The sequence below is a fragment of the Vipera ursinii genome (assembly GCF_947247035.1).
Source record: "Vipera ursinii genome assembly, chromosome: 1".
Lineage (NCBI taxonomy): Eukaryota > Metazoa > Chordata > Lepidosauria > Squamata > Viperidae > Vipera > Vipera ursinii.
In genome coordinates this window covers 224,549,492-224,571,131 of record NC_139512.1, presented here as the reverse complement: position 1 = coordinate 224,571,131, position 21,640 = coordinate 224,549,492, and the positions used below count along the sequence as shown (strand labels likewise).

Sequence of the window (21,640 nt, the reverse complement as noted above, 5' to 3'; positions counted from 1 at the left end):
ACTTCTGAAACACATAATTAATACAAGATGGCAAATGCATTAGGTTTGTGTGCACTGTTCCAGATTAAGTACAGAAGGGAGGAATGGCTACAGCTTTGTGCTTTTCCAAATGTTTTAATTCTCAGAAGTGGCTGCAAATCAGTTCAGTTTATCAATCCTTCCAGTGAATATTTTGGGGATAAATTAATCCTACTTTGATCTCAAATAGATACAATTTGGAGTAAAAACATTTCAGAGATTAAATTGGGTTAAATTTAAATAGTATAACAACCTTTTTAGTATGCATATACTTTTTGTAATTCAAAGTATTTTCATGGGGCAAACAGTGTACAATATTAAAATAATTTTAATATCATGTAAAATTCAACAAAAAATAAAATAGAAACAGATTGTAGACTATAATCATTGGCCATAAATAGTGAGATATTCATGACCATTGATTATAGTTTAAAATCTGTACCATAATGAGATGGTTTTGACCCCGTAGGTCTGTTAATATAAAGATGGCTTTAGTCCAAAAATCCAACTGAATTTTCCACATCTCTGAAAAAAAAATTATGATACTGAACAACTATTTAAAATGAATTCCAAGCTACCACATTTTCAATAACATAATTCAAGTACTTTATATACTACAAATACACTATGTTCTCAATTAGTATAACATAAAACAGAAACAAGATTTATGTAAGATGTTCCAATGAAACTGGCAGAGCTGAAATTTGAGCAGAGACTTTCAAATTCACAGGTCCCTATGCTATGTTTATTATAAATATGCCAGTGTAGTTGGAATGAGGAAGATCGTTGTTATTTCAAGGAGTTTAGTGACAAATTTAGTGATAAGAAGTGTTACGTTTTTCCATTTGCCATCAAGCAATACATGTCATACTACTAGATTAAAAAATCACATAGGTGAGCATGGTATCAGTAGAACAAATTAAAAACATCTTTAAATTCAGCAGAATTCTTCAGGGCAAATCTTGTTTCTCATGAATTTCACATATAAAAAAGAAAAAAATGGAGTTTAGAATAAAATTCAAGATAGTTTAATTCAAGTTATAACATTTGTATGTAACCTGGACATTATTTTTGTCCTCAGTCCTATATCTGAGGAGGGTACATCAAACCAATAAGTTTGTCATGGCCAGAGTATACATCATACGGAAATCTTCAAAGGGGTGTTTCACTGATGAAGCCTCAAGTAATGCAGACTCTTGAAGCTGCTCCTTCACATAACATGACTTCTTTGACCCTGGTGACTCAGTAGTTAGAATGCAGTATCGCAGGCTAACTCTGGCCACCGCCAGGAGTTCGATCTTGACTGGTTAAAGTTTGACTCGGCCTTCCATCCTTCCAAAGTCGGTAAAATGAGATTGTTGGGGCCAATATGCTGATATTTGTAAACTGCTTAGAGAGAGCTTTAAAGCTGTATGAAGCAGTATGTAAGTCTAGATGCTGTTGCTATTAAATCTTAAGAGCAAAGCAAAGTGTGTTGTTTCTTTAACAAACGTTGCAGGAAATACTACGGTGCAGCCTGGAGCACCCTACATAAATTCCAGTCCCAATTACCATTGTTAAGTCAAGGATTACCTGTAGTTGGTGAGAATTATAGAATTAAGAGACTTGATTCTAAAATTAAGATTTAACTAGAGATTACATACCTAGTTCCAGATATTTTGGAAAGTAAAAAAGAACTTACCATGACTTTTGGAGCCAACTATAGTGATGAGGAATTCATGAAATCTAAACCTTTATGCCTTTCCGTTCATATATAAAAAGGGACTACAGAACGGTTTCTTCAGACATAACATTTAAATACTGAGCAGTTTTTTACAACAGCTTTTGTGCCTTCTTCTAGTCTAGTGATTTTTAAATACCGTAATGGTCCAGAGAATGTATCTACATCTAGCAATGCCTACCTAGCAACAGCTTGCTTTCTGCATGTTCTGTATAGTTACAGAATGTAGACTTGCCTTTTAATTTTGGAAAGAGATACTTATGTGTATAAGTGTGCTACATTCTACTCTTTACGAAGGAAACCTCTCCATACCAAAATAGTTTGAACCGGAAGAAATGGGCAAGTGAAACATATAGCAATACAGCCACGAGTGTTAATGCATTAAAAAGCACACTCCTTTTATTCTATTGCTTACTTTCTGCTTTTCAGAAGTCTATTACCTATGGATCAGTGCATTTGCTGTTTTGTTTTCAACTTTTTCCAGCTTTTACTATGTCACAAGAACATTTAAACAAATCCCCCTTTTTCTTGTTCCACATCAAATCAATTTAAGCTACAACTTAATCTTTGTTACTTTGAACAAAAAACTCTATTGCAACTGTTACATGAATTGTGGGTGGGAATACATTTCAGATAAAATAGAAGCAGCTGAAGCATAATTGTAATGGTGTGTGTATGTTTATCTCAAGTTCTTCAGCAGGAAAACAGAGTTTACATTTCTCTTCTTGTCTTTCCGTGGCAGTAATAGCTAAGATTAGATATTTTCCAAATAGCCATTTTTTAAAAAAAAAACGTGCAGGAATACCTATTTGTAAACCACACACAGGCACAGTTTACCTCCTACAAGCAAAATACTCAATCCTCTAGCATGGTGACAACAGCCTGAAAAATACTCTCCTGAGAATACATAAACAAGTGGCTGATTTGTGTGCTTATTGGGTAGCCCCAAAGTTAAGGGCTTTTAAAAGTAGCAGAAGAGGAAATAATGTACAGTTAATAAAATTACTATTAGACTTTTTAAAGAACTGGCAATAGATAGGTTCTCTAACAGAGAGCAGATAACTTGCCCTTAGGTCACAAGTGATCCTCAGCCTGATTGAGGGTGGGGTGGGGGAACTTTGTAAACATGCAGGTTGACTTTGGAGACTGTCTGGAGAAACCCCTGCAGTTTTCTTGGAAAGATTTTCCAAAATGATCTGCCCTTGCCTTTTTCTTAGGGCTGAGAAAGAAGACTGAGCGGATTAGAACTCAAAGTCTCTCAATTTCCAGCCTGATGCCTTAAATGACTAAGCAAACTGTTTCCCTCTGATTTTCTATTTTACTATATTCCTCATCCAGCAGTTTTTCAGAATTATGTTAGGCTTGTCTTTCAGAAAACAAGTCCTTAAGGTTTCCATTCAGATCAATATTCTGAGTAAAAGACACGTCACATTTGTGAATGATAGCAAAACTGGATTATTAGGTGACTTCCATAGATTTTGGATATTAAGTGCCAATGGCGGGGCAGCAGACTGCACAACCTCAGGTTTAAACCTTCAGATTTAACATCATGCCCACAAAGCAAGAGTTGTTCAAACAAACAATCTGGTAATGAATAAATAATGGTACCTGATAACATATTGTGAGCAAGAGTAGCCACATTAACATCCTGGAGATGTTTAAGGGTTTCAGTGTGGAAAAGACGGAGAGTAGATCCCGATGTGAAGGCAATCCAGATCCCCACTCCTGCAACAGCCATATGAGAGATCACCATCCCTTCCTCTTGATGAGCTTCAAAATGGCACTGGATAATAGACAGATTCCATTAAAAAAGCATTCAGTAGGAACAGCAATACCAATAACCTATATTTATTTGTTTTCACACAAATAACTGTGGACCTGTTGTGAAGGACACCATGAATTAAACATTATCTTGCCTTCTAACAAGGCTGAATTGAAAAAAGAAATGGCCGCAAGGACATCCAAATGCTTATCATGCAGTACCTAATACAAAAAGAACAATAATGCAGACATTCAGTTATTCCTCAGAGCCAGAACCATATATAAAACTGGTAGTAGTTCCCTGCTAAAGAAAGGAAATGATAACAATTTTCACTAATGGTCTACAGAACATAATATTATAATTGAGATCCAAGCTCCATCAATTTAACAGAATAAAACAGTTGGAAGGGACCTTGGAGCCTTCTAATCTCCTGCTCAAGCAGGAGACTCTAGACTATTTCAGACATATAGTTGTCCAATCTCTTCTTTAAAATCTCCAGTGATAAAAGACTCACAACTTCTGGAGGCAAGCCATTCCACCAATTAATTGTTCTAACTGTAAGGAAATTTCTTCTTAGTTCTAGGTTGCTTCTCTGCTTGATTGGTTTCCATCCACTGCTTCTTGTCCTGCCTTCTGGTGCTTTGGAGCATAGCTTGACTGCCTCTTCTTTGTGGCAGCCCCTGAGATATTGGAAGGCTGCTATCATGTCACCCCTCGTCCTTCTCTTCACTAAACTAGACATACCCATGTGTATATGTCAACTTGTACTCATGGACCAAAGCAATGAATCTGCCATTTTTAAAATGATGATCCTCCTCCCTCCACCATGGAGACTCATGGCTCTTAGTATCTCTTTCTCATAGTATTCCAAAGAATACCCCGGCTTTCTGGAACAGGAAGTTAAGAGGGCAGAAATTGGCAAATGTTGCTTTCCCATTATCTTCTTTTGGCATACAATGAACTTTTCTCAGTGATTCAACTCAGAATCTCTTTTCTAGAAGTTGTTATACTTAGACATCACATCAAAGCAAGTGCAGTAGGATTTGGATGTGGTTCCTTATAAGTCTCCTAAACAATAACCAGTGGTCATCACAATGAGCATCAATGGAAGGTATAATTAAATATTTGGTGGGTAGCACATGGCTAAAAACATAAGGAAAGAGAGGAGGAGGTAGTTAGTTAACTGTATATTATTCATGAAGCAATGTGAGTGCAACATTGCATTAAGCCTAATAGTTTGGGAGGATAAAATAGATTGGGCAGAATAAAATTAGGGTAGAATGAAAGTAATTGGAAAAGAGAGAAATAAAATACAGTAAATTAAGGGGCTGACTTTTCTCGATAAATTTAGAGTACAGTATTTTCTCAATTACTAACTCACTGTTGTACTTGGAATGATCTAAGTGCATATGCATTATTAACAATGGATCATGTAATGTTTTCAAGAGTCAGATCATAACAAAAAGTAACGTAATAAATAGCAATTAAACTCTAAAACATGCATCCAAAAATGATACTTGTGGGACATCTTAACTGAACTGCAATCCAGATTTTCCTGTTCCATATTTCTAGCATGATATTGAAATTGTAAATTGGCAAGCAGAATATATGTTGGCACCCACATCATACAAAAATATTTTACATATTTTTTTCAGAGTCTTTACTATGAAGGTATGTATTTAAAGTGGTTAAAAGATGTAAAGCAATTTCAATTATGAGTTGGGATAGCTATCTAACTCCCAAACCTTTTCTGCCCCAAAGTCCTTCAGAGACAGCTATCTGCCTCCAAAACATTGCAAAAATTCAAAGCATCTTTAAATATCTCAGTTTGCAATGATTGTGGCAATACTAAGAATAAGTCATTCACAAATACTGTTATTCTAAGGGACAGAAATCTGCATGTTTCCAACTTTTTATAAAAATGGAATCAATAAAATCAATAAAAACCCCAAAACAACACTCATGATTTACCTGTGTAGTTTATGCTTATCGGGAAAGATAGTGAACTTACTATTAAAGGGAATAATCAAATAGACCAGTGAGTATTAAAATACACACCATAAAGCTTCCAGTAATTTTCTGAGAAAAAAATAAAAACAAAACAGTTGTGATTCCTCTGCTTCAAATCTATGGAAACAGATGGTACCACCCAAGTAACAAGACAAGTTGGGTGGCAGCCAAGAAAAGCTACATTAATCTTGTCAAATCATTCACATTAATTATTAAACCATTTTTAAAAGCCTAAATCATAAAAGGTAATTAATTAACCTGTTTCTTTATTGAACTCCCCATGTCAAAACTATTTTAGGTAAGTAAAATAAGGTGCGTAGGGGGAAAAGGTTGGTGTTAAGGATACATCATTAAAAGTGAATTTTTCCTGGGTCAGTGGTTGCTGTGAGAAATTATGATGTGGTAGTGCACAACATTATTGTGTTCTTCATGCAATATTACAGGTTAGAGAACATTAATATTAAAACGTTTCAAAGCTTATCGGCCAAGGAGACAAAAGTTTCTTGGGGTCCTCAAAAGATAATGTTTATTCTAAGTTAAAACGCTAAAAAAGGATTAAAGCACTGGATTAAAGAACTGACTCAAATCAAATATTTGAGTATTTGTTTTCTTTTGAGAACAATACAGATTCCTGCCTGCCTTATAAAGCAATTTATGAAGGCGATGATTTTTTATCTACCAATACAGTTGGTATTAGCAGCCAGGAAACTCATCTGCTTTGAGAAATATTCCTGACTCTATCTCTTAGATAAGTGATGAAAATTTTAAAGATAATTTAAATATATTTGAGGATCATTTAAATTGTCTGGGGACAAATACCTGCTCATAAAAAAAAAAGCTCAGTGCCAACCAACATGTTGGACTTCAGCTAGAGCACAGGTCTGCAACCTGTGGCTCTGGAGCTGCATGCGGCTCTTTCAGCCGTCTCCTGCGGCTCCCAGTCCTCTGCTATGTGTACTCCAAAAAAAAAAAAAAGTGAGACTAAAAAAGTTCAACCAATCAATTCAAATATGCAGGGTAGGTGCATATCTCGCCTTGGCTCCACTCTTCATTCAAACCCTGTTCTGTGCATGCGTGCATGCGCACACATTTTTTGAGGCTCCCAGTTTTTCCTTTTGTGAGGGAACCGGTTCTGAGTGGCTCTTTCACTGTTTCAGGTTGCTGACCCCTGAGCTAGAGTGAAACACACACACACACAAACACACACACACACATATATTTAGAACTTCCACATGTTATTTGTGGTGAACATAATGTCACAATTGTAATAAGAAGGCAGTGAATGAAACAGGGTATTAGTTATGCAACTAATCACTGACAGGCCATGCCAGCAGCAAGGAGAAACTGAAGAAAGGGTTGGTTTTAAAAGGGCATGCTTGTGAGCGAAGAGGAAATTGACCCTTAGGTCAAAATGTTTACCTACGGGTCAGCTTTGTTCACATACCACTTTCCTTTTGGTTTCACAGCTGTTCAGTCCCTTCCCATTTCCTTTGCTCACAACCGGGCCCTTTTAAAACCAGCCCTTTCTTCACTTTCTATTGCTGCTGGCTTGGCCTGTCAGTTAGCAGTTACACAACTAATACCCTGCCTTATTCACTGCCTTCTTATTGAAATTGTGACATTGTTTTCACCACAAATAACATATGTGAAAGTGCTGAAGTTCTAAAGAGGAAAGCTAATTGAAGTGTCAGCACTAGTTAAAAACTGGTTGCAAGCAAAAAACCGACAGGAAATAAGAGCGATACAATAAAAAAAAATGTGGAAGGAAAAATAAAAGGCTTCCTATCTGAATAAATAACCCCAGTAACAATAATGTTTAGTTTAAAATGCTTGTCATTTTCACGTCTGCTTTAAACATCAAGGATTTGTAACTTAAAATTTAAGACAACTATCTTAAATTCTGTATCACAAAGCAAAAACATTTTCAGTCTCATATTAAGACGATTTCACATATTATAGTTCATGTATTCATTTTTGCACTGAAAAACTTCAAGCTGAGTGAGGGCAGATGTGTCCACGCAAATATTCTCTAATCAGTTCATAAAAACACCCCTGTAAATGTATGCCTAATGATCCCTTCATGGATTACTGCCTTGTCGTGGCGAAGGGGCTTGCGTAATTCAATGAAGCTATGAGCTATGCCATGTAGGGCCACCCAAGACAGACAGGTCATAGCAGAGAGTTCTGACAAAACGTGATCCACTGGAGAAGGAAATGGCAACCCACTCCAGTATGTTTGCCATGAAAACCCTATGGACAGTACCAAAAGGCAAAACGATATGACGCTGGAAGATGAGCCCCTCAGGTCGGAAGGCGTCCAATATGCTACTGAGGAAGAGCAGAGGGCTAGTACTAGTAGCGCCAGAAAGAATGAAGCGACTGGGCCAAAGCCGAAAGGACACTCATCTGTGGATGTGTCTGGTGGTGAAAGGAAAGTCCGATGCTGTAAAGATTTTTTCTCCATAGGAACCTGGAATGTAAGATCCATGAATCAAGGCAAGCTGGACGTGGTCAAACAAGAGATGACAAGACTGAACATCGACATCTTAGGTATCAGCAAACTAAAATGGACAGGAATGGGTGAATTTAATTCAGATGACCATCAGGTATACTACTGCGGGCAAGAATCCCTCAGAAGAAATGGAGTAGCCTTCATAGTCAATAAAACAATAGGAAAAGCAATACTGGGATACAATCCTCAAAATGACAGAATGATCTCAGTTCGAATCCAAGGCAAACCATTCAATATCACAGTAGTCCAAGTCTATGCCCCAACCACCGGTGCTGAAGAGGATGAAATTGACCGGTTCTATGAAGCCCTACAGCACCTTATAGAACTAACACCAAAAACCGATGTCCTTATCATCATGGGGGATTGGAATGCTAAAGTAGGAAGCCAAAAGATAACCGGAATAACAGGAAAGTTTGGCCTTGGAGTACAAAATGAAGCAGGGCACAGGCTGATAGAATTTTGTCAAGAGAATACGATGGTCATAGCAAACACTCTTTTCCAACAACCCAAGAGACGGCTCTACACATGGACATCACCAGACGGTCAACACAGAAATCAGATTGACTATGTGCTCTGCAGCCAAAGATGGAGAAGCTCTATACAATCAGTAAAAACAAGACCAGGAGCTGACTGTGGCTCAGACCATGAGCTTCTTGTTGCAAAGTTTAGGCTTAAACTGAAGAAAGTAGGGAAAAGCACTAGGCCACTCAGGTATGAATTAAATTATATCCCTGTTCAATATACAGTAGAGGTGACAAATAGATTTAAGGAATTAGATCTGATAGACAGAGTGCCTGAAGAACTATGGACAGAGGTTCGCAACATTGTACAAGAGGTAGCAACCAAAACCATCCCAAAGAAAAAGAAATGCAAGAAAGCAAAATGGCTGTCTGAGGAAGCTTTGCAAATAGCTGAGGAAAGGAGGGAAGCGAAAGGCAAGGGAGAAAAAGAAAGATACGCCCAATTGAATGCAGAATTCCAGAGAATAGCTAGAAGAGATAAGAATGCCTTCTTAAATGAACAGTGCAAAGAAATAGAAGAAAACAATAGAATAGGGAGGACCAGAGATCTTTTCAAGAAAATTGGAGAGATGAAGGGAATGTTCAATGCAAAAATGGGCATGATAAAGGACCAAAATGGCAGGGACCTAACAGAGGCAGAAGAGATTAAGAAGAGATGGCAAAATTACACAGAAGAACTATACAAGAATGAGCTTAACGTCCCTGATAATCACAATGAGTTGGTCACTGACCTCGAGCCAGACATCCTAGAATGTGAAGTGAAGTGGGCCTTAGAAAAGCTGAGCAACAACAAAGCTAGTGGAGGGGACAGTATTCCAGCTGAGCTATTCAAAATCTTAAAAGACGATGCAGTAAAAGTGCTACACTCAATTTGCCAGCAAATTTGGAAAACTCAAGAGTGGCCACAGGATTGGAAAAGATCAGTTGACATTCCAATTCCAAAGAAAGGCAGTGCCAAAGAATGTTCAAACTATCGCACCATTGCACTCATTTCTCATGCTAGTAAGGTTATGCTTAAAATCCTACAAGCTAGACTCCAGCAGTATGTGGATCGAGAACTACCAGAAGTACAGGCAGGATTTCGAAGAGGCAGAGGAACTAGAGATCAAATTGCCAACATACGCTGGATCATGAAGAAAGCTAGAGAGTTCCAGAAAAACATCTACTTCTGCTTCATTGACTATGCTAAAGCCTTTGATTGTGTGGATCATAACAAACTGTGGCAAGTCCTTAAAGAGATGGGAGTACCAGACCATCTTATTTGTCTCTTGAGAAACCTATATGCGGGCCAAGAAGCAACAGTGAGAACTGGACACGGAACCACTGATTGGTTCAAAATTGGGAAAGGAGTCCAGCAAGGCTGTATACTGTCGCCTTGCCTATTTAACTTATATGCAGAGCACATCATGAGAAAGGCAGGGCTAGATGAATCAAAAGTTGGAATTAAGATTGCCGGAAGAAACATCAACAACCTAAGATATGCAGATGATACCACTCTAATGGCAGAAAGTGAAGAAGAACTAAAGAGCCTCTTGTTGCGGGTGAAGAAGGAGAGTGCAAAAGTTGGGTTGAAACTAAACATTAAGAAAACCAAGATCATGGCATCGGGCCCTCTCAATTCCTGGCAAATAGATGGGGAAGAAATGGAGGTAGTGACAGATTTTATTTTCCTGGGCTCCAAGATCACTGCAGATGGGGACTGTAGTCAAGAAATTAAAAGACGCTTGCTCCTCGGGAGGAAAGCCATGGCAAATCTAGACAGCACACTAAAAAGCAGAGACATCACCCTGTCAACAAAAGTGCGTATAGTCAAGGCTATGGTCTTCCCAGTTGCAATGTATGGCAGTGAAAGTTGGACCATAAGAAAGGCTGAGCGCCAAAGAATTGAGGCCTTTGAACTCTGGTGCTGGAGAAGACTCCTGCGAGTCCCTTGGACTGCAAGGCGATCAAACCGGTCAGTCCTAGAGGAGATCAACCCTGACTGTTCTTTAGAAGGCCAGATCCTGAAGCTAAAACTCAAATACTTTGGACACCTAATGAGAAGGAAGGACTCACTGGAGAAGAGCCTAATGCTGGGAAAGATCGAGGGCAAGAGAAGAAGGGGACGACAGAGAATGAGGTGGCTGGATGGAGTCACTGAAGCAGTAGGCGTGAGCTTAAATGGACTCCAGAAGATGGTAGAGGACAGGAAGGCCTGGAGGAACGTTGTCCATAGGGTCGCGACGGGTCGGACACGACTTCGCAGCTAACAACAACAACAACAATGATCTGTACAAGGCATAAAACTTTCCCATCTATAGTAACTGTGCAGGCAGAAATTAAATAGATCCAAGGTTATCTTATAAACAGAGATACAGTAAAGACATCTGCCTACAGATTCGTACAATACAGAAACAGTATGTATTAGGAAAAATATTTACAAGAAGATAGAAAAAAAAACACAGCACAGCAATATCATTCTACCATCAGAGTGTTGTTCTGTGCCCAAGGATATGCTTTTTGCAAATCAGCACAGCCTAAGTACAGATGGAAAAAATGTTCATATTTCTCTATTATCTTGCTACAATTAGTTCTCTTCCTAATAATCCAGTTCAAAAACTCGACTATTTTTTTCTCTCTCTCTAGGGAGCAACCAACAGTGTAATATTTTTCTTAGCCACAGGCTCTGAAGTCATCTTTATGATCAGCTCTACAATGTTTATTGATCTTACGGTAGTATGTCATCCACACAAATGTACTTGTATTTTTATGAAGGAGACTAATACGTTGAGAACAGGGACGCGGTGGCTCAGTGGGTTTAGGACGCTGAGCTTCTCGATCAGATGGTTGGCAGTCTGGCGGGTTGAATTCCGAGTGCCACGTAACAGAGTGAGCGCCTGTTACTCATCCCAGCTTCTGCCAACCTAGCAGTTCGAAAGCACGTAAAAATGCAAGTAGAAAAATAGGGACCACTACGGTGGGAAGGTAACAGCGTTCTGTGCGCCTTTGGCGTCTAGTCATGCCGGCCACATGACCACGGAGACATCCTCGGACAAGTGCTAGCTCTTCAGCTTTGAAACGGAGATGAGCACCAGTCCCTAGAGTTGGAAACAACTAGCACACATGTGCGGGGGAACCTTTATCTTTACCTAATGCATTGACATTACTTTTTTCCATAAGCGAGATTATTAGCCAAACACTTTACATTTTTGAGATTTCTAAAATGATATTTTCTCATCTAACATCTGCAAATTGAAGAACTTGTGATCATGAATCAGTTATTCCAATTTTTCCTTCTTGCTGCAATCCCTAGTGTCACTTTTCATGCTCTGCTGAAAGAAGGGTAAATTATTTATCCAAGTAGTAAAATCAAAATTTTATGTGCTTCACTCGTCAGCTAAAAGTTTTTTTAGCCTGGCTCTTAGTCATTCCTGAATACACACATACACATTGGAATGAATGACCTCAGGCAACAGCACACACATCCACACAATGCTCTAGAGGAATCTGTGACCTCTCCTAACCCAGAGCATGGTGATCTGCTATAATCTAACATAGTTCTAACACAGCTCTCTCATAGTGTGCCTTACACTTCTGTCCTGCAAGAATTAGCTCATTAATTGAATTGAAACTGACAGAAATTACATCACAACACTGAAGAAGCCTAGAGTGAAATTTTTAAAAATGAGAAACATTCCGCACAATAATAAAAGAATCTATTTTAACTCTCTCACAAATTGGTATGACTGTGAAGCCTTTTCATTCATCCTCTAATTTATCATTTTTGTACCATGCAACCTCTTCTCATTCTTTATCAGATGCAGAACGTCTAGAACCACCCTGTTTCTCATGCAAGGGAAATGCAATCATTTTGCTTGCGGATGTTTGGGTGAGAGTCTCTCTCCTCTTGCGCACACGAACAGCCATACTCCTCCAGTTGTTTCTCTGTCTTTTACACAGACCATGATAAACCATTACAGTTGTTGCCATGCTCCCAAGACATTTCTCTGCGAAACGAAGCAGCCCTAGAATGAAAGCTAGCTTGGTCCATAATTCCATGCTAAAGTCTTCCCCTTCCTTCAGACTAAAGAGCCCGGCGTTTTTCTTTTCCTCAAAGCTCTATGGCAACCTTAAGAGTTCCAGCACACATTTTCATAGCTACAGCCAATTCTTTCATCCCGGTGGTGCCTGAGAGAACCACTTTTTTTTTTTGATACAAGACGACATTGCATAGTTTGCATCTTTTGCTTCCCCCCCGTTTATACGCAGCACAAAATCCTTTGTGATTCTCAGCCCAAAGAGCACTGCCAAGGACTGCAGAATGCTTTCTCAAGCATAGCACGTTCTGTATAATGGGCCTCATTGTTCACGGAAAGTGAAGGGATTTTACTATGTTTAAGAAACGGCCGTGTTTATATATATGCTATTAAGGAAAAATGAGGGTATTTTCATTTATCTGGCATACTTCAGGGTTTGTTTTTGGAAAATTTAAATTACAAATTATAATCTTTCATTGTTATAATTATATGTAATTATTGAAGGGAGAATGTATAATTATGGTTAAGAGGGAAAGCTAGCAAGCCCCTATGAAGTCTACCACAAGAGTGATAGGCAGGAAAGCACAGATAGTGGAACAGGTGCCTTGAATCCAGGACTGTTGCAAACTCTCATTTTGAACAACCGTACTCTGGAAAGAAACATTATAACAAATTGTAAAGATGATGATGGTGATTAATAATAATTTTTAAAAAAACTGGCTGTACGGGTCCCAGTGGTTATTGGAATACTGGACGCCCTATCAAAAAACCTTAAATAGCATTTAGGAAACCGTTGCGTTGATAAAATTTCCGTTTGCCAGTAACAAAAGTCCACACTGCTTGATCTGCACATTTATTACAGTGATACATTACACCATGCTAAGTTTTTGAGAGCTCAACGCAAAGGAAAGCCGGCATCAGCTAAGGAACTGGCAGCTGTGATTTCACATTATGTAACATAATAGGTTTTTATCTACCCATTTATTGCCAAATCAAGCTAGCAAATATACCTAACACTCCTGCCTATTTTCCCAACAACAATCCTGTGGGGTGGGGTGGGTTTACAGAGAGGAACGAGCCGAAGTAGCCCAACCAGACTCCTAGTTTCTAGGCCAGCACATTCACCACTACACCAGCTCTTATATCCTGCTTTGCTTGCGTAGACCCTTTTAGGAAGCATTGTAAACCTGATGCTAACGCATTGCCAAGCCTTTTGGATTTACTCTGGGAGTACATATAGTAGTTACAGAGAAGGTAATTTCTCTTGCGAAATAAATAGTGACAGGCCACAGCCTTGTCCCTTTCCTCTGTTGCCAACATATATATTATCTTGGCATTCTCGTGAATGCTGTTTCAGCTCCAGTGGAACTAGAGACTGGCACATGTCTGTGCTAGCTCTGTTTGAGGCAAAGGCTTCAGAAAATTTCCCTTCCAGCCAAGGACGATTGTTTATGAAAGCTGCGATATATTTCAATCATTCCTAAAATGTAACATTATTTCTAGCTAAACACGTACCCCATAACCACCAAAACAAGAAGTATCACTGTGGTTGGCATGAAGCTTAGAACAAAAATACTTTCAAGTGGAGCTGACCTCAGCTTGAATCTGGGATTCCAGGAAAAGTCCAAGCATCAAAACATAAACAGCAAGGAAGGAACAGTGGGTAGGAAGCAACAGCAATGCAATGCAATCTGCCAAATAATTTGTTCTTATGCCTCGAAAATACTGAAAATGTGAAAAAGATTCAACTGTGCCTAAGGGCTTTGTTTTGTGCTTGTTAGCACAAAGTATTGCCAAATTTAAGCAGCAACATGACTGCAATTATGTGAGAAAGGGGGTGGTGGTGGATAATAATAGGAGGGAGATTGGTGTGAACAGAGATCTAGAGGCAGGTCATCTTGGTGGCTGACCCACCAATATGGAACAGTTTAACTTCCGCGGTCAGGATGGATCCCATATTGTCCTTTTTTTCCTTTGGAAAATGGCAGATAATTTCATTTTACTGCACCAGTGGGCTGCTTCCTTCCTGATTTTTTTTTTCATTTTATATTCCATGTGTTTTACCCTTTATGAAGATTACAAAACCTAGGGTTTTATGGGACTATTTGTTTTTATTGATTACAAATCACTGGAGCCTGGCAATACGGCAATACATAAATAAAAGGGCAGGAGAGTTGTGATGAGTGTGAGGATCCCAGCTGGCTGCATCACAGAATTGAGAGTGCCACTTTGGACAGGATATAAGAAGAGTAACGCACGGAGAAATTGCATCTTTGCTCCACTTTCAGGCTGCATAAATCATGAAGCCAATAAGATGGTTTCCGTCCTAGGCGCCTGATGGACCCTGAGTGGTTCCAGACGGCGCTTGGGCCCCCACCTGCCTCCTTTGCTCACAGCTTGGTCGATGCCCTAGTGGAAGCCTGGGAAAGGGCAGCCACAGAGGCACTCGACCAAGTTGTACCCATGCGGCCCTTGACCCGGTGCAGATCCCAATGGGCTCCATGGTTCTCCATGGAGCTCCGGGAGATGAAGCGTCGGAGACGGGGCCTAGAGAGCTGTTGGAGATCCAGCCGATCCGAATCCGACCGGTTACGTCTAAGGTCGTTCACGAGAACTTATCTCGTGGCGATGAGGGTGGCAAGGTCTAACCACTTTGCCACCCTCATCGCGTCCGCAGATAATCGCCCGGCTGCCCTGTTTAGAGTAACTCACTCTCTCCTTAATCAGGAGGTGAGGGAGGAACCCTTGCAGGGTCGAGCCGAGGAGTTTAGTCGATTTCTGTCGGACAAAATCGCTCGGATCCGGACCGGTCTGGACTCCGACTGGGCAGTCTGACGATGAGGATACGGACAGCCATGTCGATTTAATCTGGGAAGAGTTCGACCCTGTGACTCCTGAAGAAGTGGACAAGATCATGGGGAAGCTGAGCTCCACCACGTGTTTGTTGGACCCGTGTCCCTCCTGGCTGACTTATGCGGCCCGGGATGGGACACGAGGCTGGCTTCAGGCAGTGATTACTGCCTCTTTGAGTGAGGGTAGCTTTCCCGCCGCCTTGAAGGAGGCGGTGGTGAGACCCCTCCTCAAGAAGCCTGCCTTGGACCCAGCAATATTAAACAACTTTCGTCCGGTCTCCAACCTTCGCTTTCTGGCGAAGGTTGTTGAGAGCGTGGTGGCGCAACAGCTCCCTTTGTTCTTGGATGAAGCTGATTATCTAGACCCGTACCAATCGGGTTTCAGGCCCGGGTACAGCACGGAGACGGCATTGGTCGCGCTGGTGAATGATCTCTGGCGGGCTCGGGACAGGGGCTGCTCCTCTGTCCAAGTCCTTTTAGACCTCTCAGCGGCTTTTGATACCATCGACCATGGTATCCTGCTGCGACGTCTCAGGGGGTTAGGAGTGGGAGGCACAGTTCTCCAGTGGTTCTCCTCCTACCTTCTGGGATGCTCGCAGTTGGTGTTGGCAGGGGGGCAGAAATCGACCTTGAGGCCTCTCATTTGTGGAGTTCCTCAGGGATCGGTTCTCTCGCCTCTCCTGTTCAACATCTATATGAAGCCGCTGGGTGAGATCATTCGTGGTTTTGGAGTTGGGTATCATCAATATGCTGTTGATACCCAGCTTTTTATTTTGACTCCAAACCACCCCAGTGATGCCCTCGACGTGATGTCCCGCTGCCTGGAGGCGGTCCGGGTCTGGATGGGGAGGAACAGGCTTCGACTCAACACTGACAAGACTGAGTGGCTGTTCGTGTCGGCATCCCGGGAAATTCCGATTATCCCATCTCTGGCCATGGGGGGTGAACTATTACCCCCCGTAGATAGGGCGCGCAACTTGGGGGTCCTTCTAGATTCACAGCTCTCTTTAGAAGAGCATATTGGAGCTGTGACTAGGGGGGCCTTTGCCCAGGTTCGCCTGGTGCGCCAGTTGCGACCCTATCTAGAACGGGATGCCTTGCGTACAGTCACTCATGCGCTCGTGACTTCTACTGTAATGCTCTCTACATGGGGCTGCCCTTGAAGTCCACTCGGAGGCTCCAACTGGTGCAGAATGCAGCCGCGCGAGTTGTGCTGGGGGTTTCCCGATACTCCCATGTTACACCTTTGCTCCGCGAGCTGCATTGGCTGCCGGTTGCCCTCCGGCTGAGATTCAAGGTGTTAGTAATGACTTACAAAGCCCTACATGGCATGGGTCCGGATTACCTATGGCAACACCTGCGGCCGGCGTCAACATCCCTCCGTCCAGTGCGCTCCCACAGAGAGGGCCTCCTCAGGGTGCCTCCGATCAAAGAATGTCGATTGGTGGCCCCCAGGGGGAGAGCGTTCTCTGTGGGCACGCCAGACCTATGGAACCGCTTGCCGGTTGAGCTCCGGATGGCCCCCGACCTTCGCTCCTTCCGGCGCGATCTAAAAACGTATCTATTTGAGCAGTCTGACCTGGTCTGATGGGTTAGGGTTGGGGTTTTAATACATCTTAATTATTGTTTTAACCTTGGGCATTTATTTAATCGCTTTTAACTTTTGTATCCTGTTTTTGTATTTATTGCCCTGTACACCGCCCTGAGTCCTTCGGGAGAAGGGCGGTATAAAAATATAATAATAATAATAATAATAATAATAATAATAATAATAATAATAATAATAATAATAATAATAATAATAATGAAGTTTGATCAAATCAAAAGCATATCTGCAGTATCTAACTATTCATCTATCTCAAATTCCTGTTTCTCCTGCTTGTTGGCTACAGCACCAAGGAAGGAAATTTTTCCAAGACTGCTAATTCTCTCTCTTTCTGTGTGTGTGTGTGTGTGTGTGAGAGAGAGAGAGAGACAGACAGACACACACACACACACACACACACACACAGAGAGAGAGAGAGAGAGAGAGAGAGAGAGAGAGAGAGAGAGAGAGAGAGAGAGAGAACATGTTTCATGAGTATTATTTTATTATTCTCCTTCATTGGGAGTATTATTAACATTTCCTGCAATCAGTGCTTTTATCTAAGGTAGGGACCCCTGGGGATTCAAACTGGTCAGGCAGTAGGGAACAATCAGCAGCTTACAGGAAAAAGATCAGCTGAGGACAGAGTCCATCAGTCTGTGTTAGCTCTTGCCTTACCCCATTCTCAGCCAGGAAAGCTGAAGTGGTCATACACTTGCAGTCCTATCTTATATATTTTATTTCTTTACATACAAATGAAGTCACTGCAGTCATTGAAGATTATGACTAATCATGGCCCACTGTGTTTTGTTAGATGACTTTTCACTTCCTAGTCCAGGGATGAGAGACTAGCCCAAACACAACCAGTTTTCATGTCTAGGGGAGGACTGGAACCTGAATCTTCTTGCTGCTATTCCAGTCCTTTAATCATTATAGAACAATGATTCTTACCCATACATACGAGTACATACCTCTAAAAAAAAATCTGTGTTTCATTGTTCAGCTTATTGTCTTCCGAAAACTTTGTCTATCCAAATAGCAATTTAATTCTGTTATACTACAAGTAACAAACCTACTACAAACTGCACTTACTACAATAAGTTCTTTGGAGACCCAGTTGGTCTAAGTTAGTAGTTAAGGCACGAGGCTAGAAACTGGGAGACTGACCCACTTTAGCCATGAAAGCCAGCTGGGTGACCTTGGACCAGTCACTCTCTCTCAGCCCAACTCTCCTCACATGGTGGTTATTTTGGGGGAACAGGAAGGTGCGTTGGATATGTTCACCGCCTTGGGTTATTTGTAATAATAAAGGTGGGATACAAATAAATAATAAAAGCACTCTGATTTCATACTTTTCCTTCCATGTTAGCTCCCACTACCACAGAGCCATTGAAGAGACCAGTTCTGTTATGACCTACTCCAATGGCTGTCCAAGACTGGAGAATTGATAACGAGGAAAGAAAGGAACGATACTAGTGAGTATATATTATGCAAAAAATGAAAGAAAAGAAAAAAGAAAAGAAAATGGTGATGTTTGTATGTTATGCATGTTATTTCATTTTGTATCTAACTTCAAGGCAAGGAGATACTAATAGGACTCCTAAAGGCAAAAAAAAGAAGGAATGGAATGGCCAAGATCATTCTATAAGAATAAAATGCACTAATGCATATCACAGATCATCCCTTCTGAATGATTAAATGCTGCAATTAATATTCAGCGAAATTAAAGCCATCCATTACAGACTGTTACATTTTACTATTATATCAAAAGATCATTAAAGAAACCCTTTTTATTTAAGATGGACAATCTGATGCAAAAAGATACAGCCCCCACCCCACCCCCCACCCCCAAAAAGATGGTCTACCGAGTTGGAAAGACAACAATATCAGAGACAAATATTTAGGAATTTTTAAAAAGCTGTTCACTAAAAGCAAAAGCTTGGATTTCAGATTATTCAACCACATTCAGTAGGTGGGAAATACAAATACAATCAATCTACTCCTTTCCACGTCTCTAAGATGATATTCTTGTATTCTCCAAGTTGATATCCTAGGAATTCTGGCAATGATATTCCTGGTATAACTTGAATGGATGGTGGCAAGTCTACTGTAGACAATTAAAAATTGAAGAATACCAAGAAATAGAAATTGTAGGCACAGACTTGACAGTCTTGTATGGTTGATATGGCTGATTCAAATAAGCATCTAACGTGTTAGTTCATTCATTAGTTCGACTGACAGTTTTAAAAAGGGCCGGCAAATGTAAAAAAATAAAAATAAAAAAAATCTGCATTCAGCATAGAAAGCATTAGTTTTTAAAGAATCCACACATGAGCCACATGATCATAATGCTAATTATCCCTATAATCATGTTGGACACTGTGGCTCACAGTTAGTACACTGAGTCTTAGACCTGGGACACGTATATTTGCCTTCTTGAGTCTTAAGAGCATTAAAGGTCTACAGTTTGAGACTCGAGTGCCACAAGATGAAGTGATCTCCTGTCACTTGCCCCAGCTCCGAGCAGTTGGAAAGCATGCCAATGCAATTAGATAAATAGGTACTACGTATAAGCATGTGGGAAGGTAACTGCATTTTGCGTTTTGCCGTACGGTCTGTGTTGCGGCATAATGTCACACTGGCCACATGACTGTGGAAACATCTTCAGACAACACTTGGCTTTTTGGCTTAAGAAATGGAGATGAGCACTGCTCGCTAGAGTTGCTCACGATTAGCAGAGTAAAATCCAAAGAGACCTTAACTTTATTTTCATGTGCAAGAATAGGCTTACACCTCATATAGGAAATTAAAAGCCACAAAATGAAGTGGAATTATTTTTACCTCTATAGCATGACTTTCCGTATTAATTATAAATATCTGTCCACCAGAAGCAGCCCATATGGTTTCCTCCATCACAAGAAGACCTCTGACAGGAAGAACTCCCAATTTCACTATTTTCTGTGGTTCTGAGTTCCAGGTCCCATCTTTTGCAGAAAGAAATGAAGACATTTAATTGTTTTTTTTAAAAAGAAAATCACTTCATTTATATAATACCTTGCTATACTTATTAATGATAACATATTCTTGCCTCAAAATGGATTTTTCTTACCTTTTGTTCTATTCCAAAACCATTTTTAAGCAAAGTCTATAGCCAGAGGGTGGGTATTTAAAAGGATCATATACTTATGTTTATTTTGGATGGTTTTTTTTACCATTGGTTCTGTTTTAAAATGTTTTTATTGTTTAAATTATGGTATAATTTTAAATTGTAAGCTGCCCAGAGTTATTGACTGAGATGGGTGGCTACAGATATTGAATGAATGAATGAATGAATGAATGAATGAATGAATGAATGAATGGGTCTTTAAACCCTTACAAAGGTACTGGCCACCCTTGCATGTCTGGGAGAAACCTATACAATGATATTTTTTCAAATATTACAAGAGGAAGTGAACTGGATTGTTAAAAACAAAATCTGTTGTCACGTATTAGCATTTTTAATTCCACTGCTTCATTTTATAATTGGAAATATTCCACTAATTGCCAACCTCCCTCTCAACATTTGACAGTTCTCTTTGCACAACAGTCACAACACAAAGAGAAAACAGGAGTTCAAAGTAATAGAAAGCTAATTCTGGACAGTAACTCAGGATTTGTCATGAATTCCATTTAATTAAATATAATAACCTTCTCTTTGCCCTCCAGCAATGGAGAAGAGAGTTCTCTTCTGTTTGATTTAGGTAGTATTCATCTTACTACTCAATAGCTTCCTTATTTTCTCTATTGTGTAGCCTCACTGGCATTTCAACAGAGCTGCTAAATTGGCCCTGTGAGCAGAGATTGTTAATTGAGTAGTGCAATGGTGCATAAACAATAAGATAAATGATTACATACTGGCTTGTTTTTATCTCAGCAGAGCAAGACTAAAAATACTTAGCAATAGTTAAAAGAAATTCAGTTTGAACACTTTTGAAATTAATATTTACTTCAGTGATTATTCAGAATTACAGCTATCATCAACAATTGAAGGGATCCATATATAGTAACAGCAAAACAAAAACATTTCATGATATTATCATTATAGCAATTCCTCCTTAGGAAAAAAAACACCTATTCAGTATTTAAATTCTTCAACTGACTTAGGTAGCTGGGTAATAATCAATTGAGTTGTATTTATTTATTATTAAGTCTCTATGCTGCCCATTTCATCAAGGTGACCCTAAGCAGCTTAAAGTCGTATAATTAAAATGCAATATAAAACCTTAAAAGAATAAATAAAGACCAGACATTTAACATTCAGTTAAAATTCAGTTGTATTTGCCTCTTTCAACACTACAGTTCTCTCTGAAATATTAGGCCAGTTTTAACCAGATCATTTTACTGAATTCTGAATAGCTGAACACTGCCCAGTTCAAGATGCCAATACTAACCTATACAGCTCTAAAGAACTTGGGATACACAAACCTGCCCCAAACATACAAAATAATATCTAAAAAGTAATTTATCTCTACCTGGACAGAGACTTTTTGACAGAAGTGCCCTGAGTCTACACCATTTCCAACTGAGATCAAACTAACCTTCCTCAGAGTTTGTATTCCCGATGACCAAGACTGCATTGTCAAGTTGAAATTCTAATGGCCTTTA

The 21,640-nt window shown here is 40.0% G+C and overlaps 1 protein-coding gene across 1 annotated transcript in view; it reads right to left on the bottom strand.

Annotated features, from left to right (window-relative positions):
* The window catches only part of ARHGEF10 (Rho guanine nucleotide exchange factor 10), a gene marked incomplete at its 5' end in the record, with an annotated part of 99,254 nt that overhangs the window by 6,680 nt on the left and 70,934 nt on the right, over nucleotides 1–21,640 (bottom strand). Inside the window, 2 exons of the mRNA XM_083350007.1 lie at nucleotides 3,347–3,521; nucleotides 19,838–19,980. Coding sequence (XP_083206133.1) covers nucleotides 3,347–3,521; nucleotides 19,838–19,980 — 318 coding nt within the window. The remainder of the gene's footprint in view (nucleotides 1–3,346; nucleotides 3,522–19,837; nucleotides 19,981–21,640) is intronic.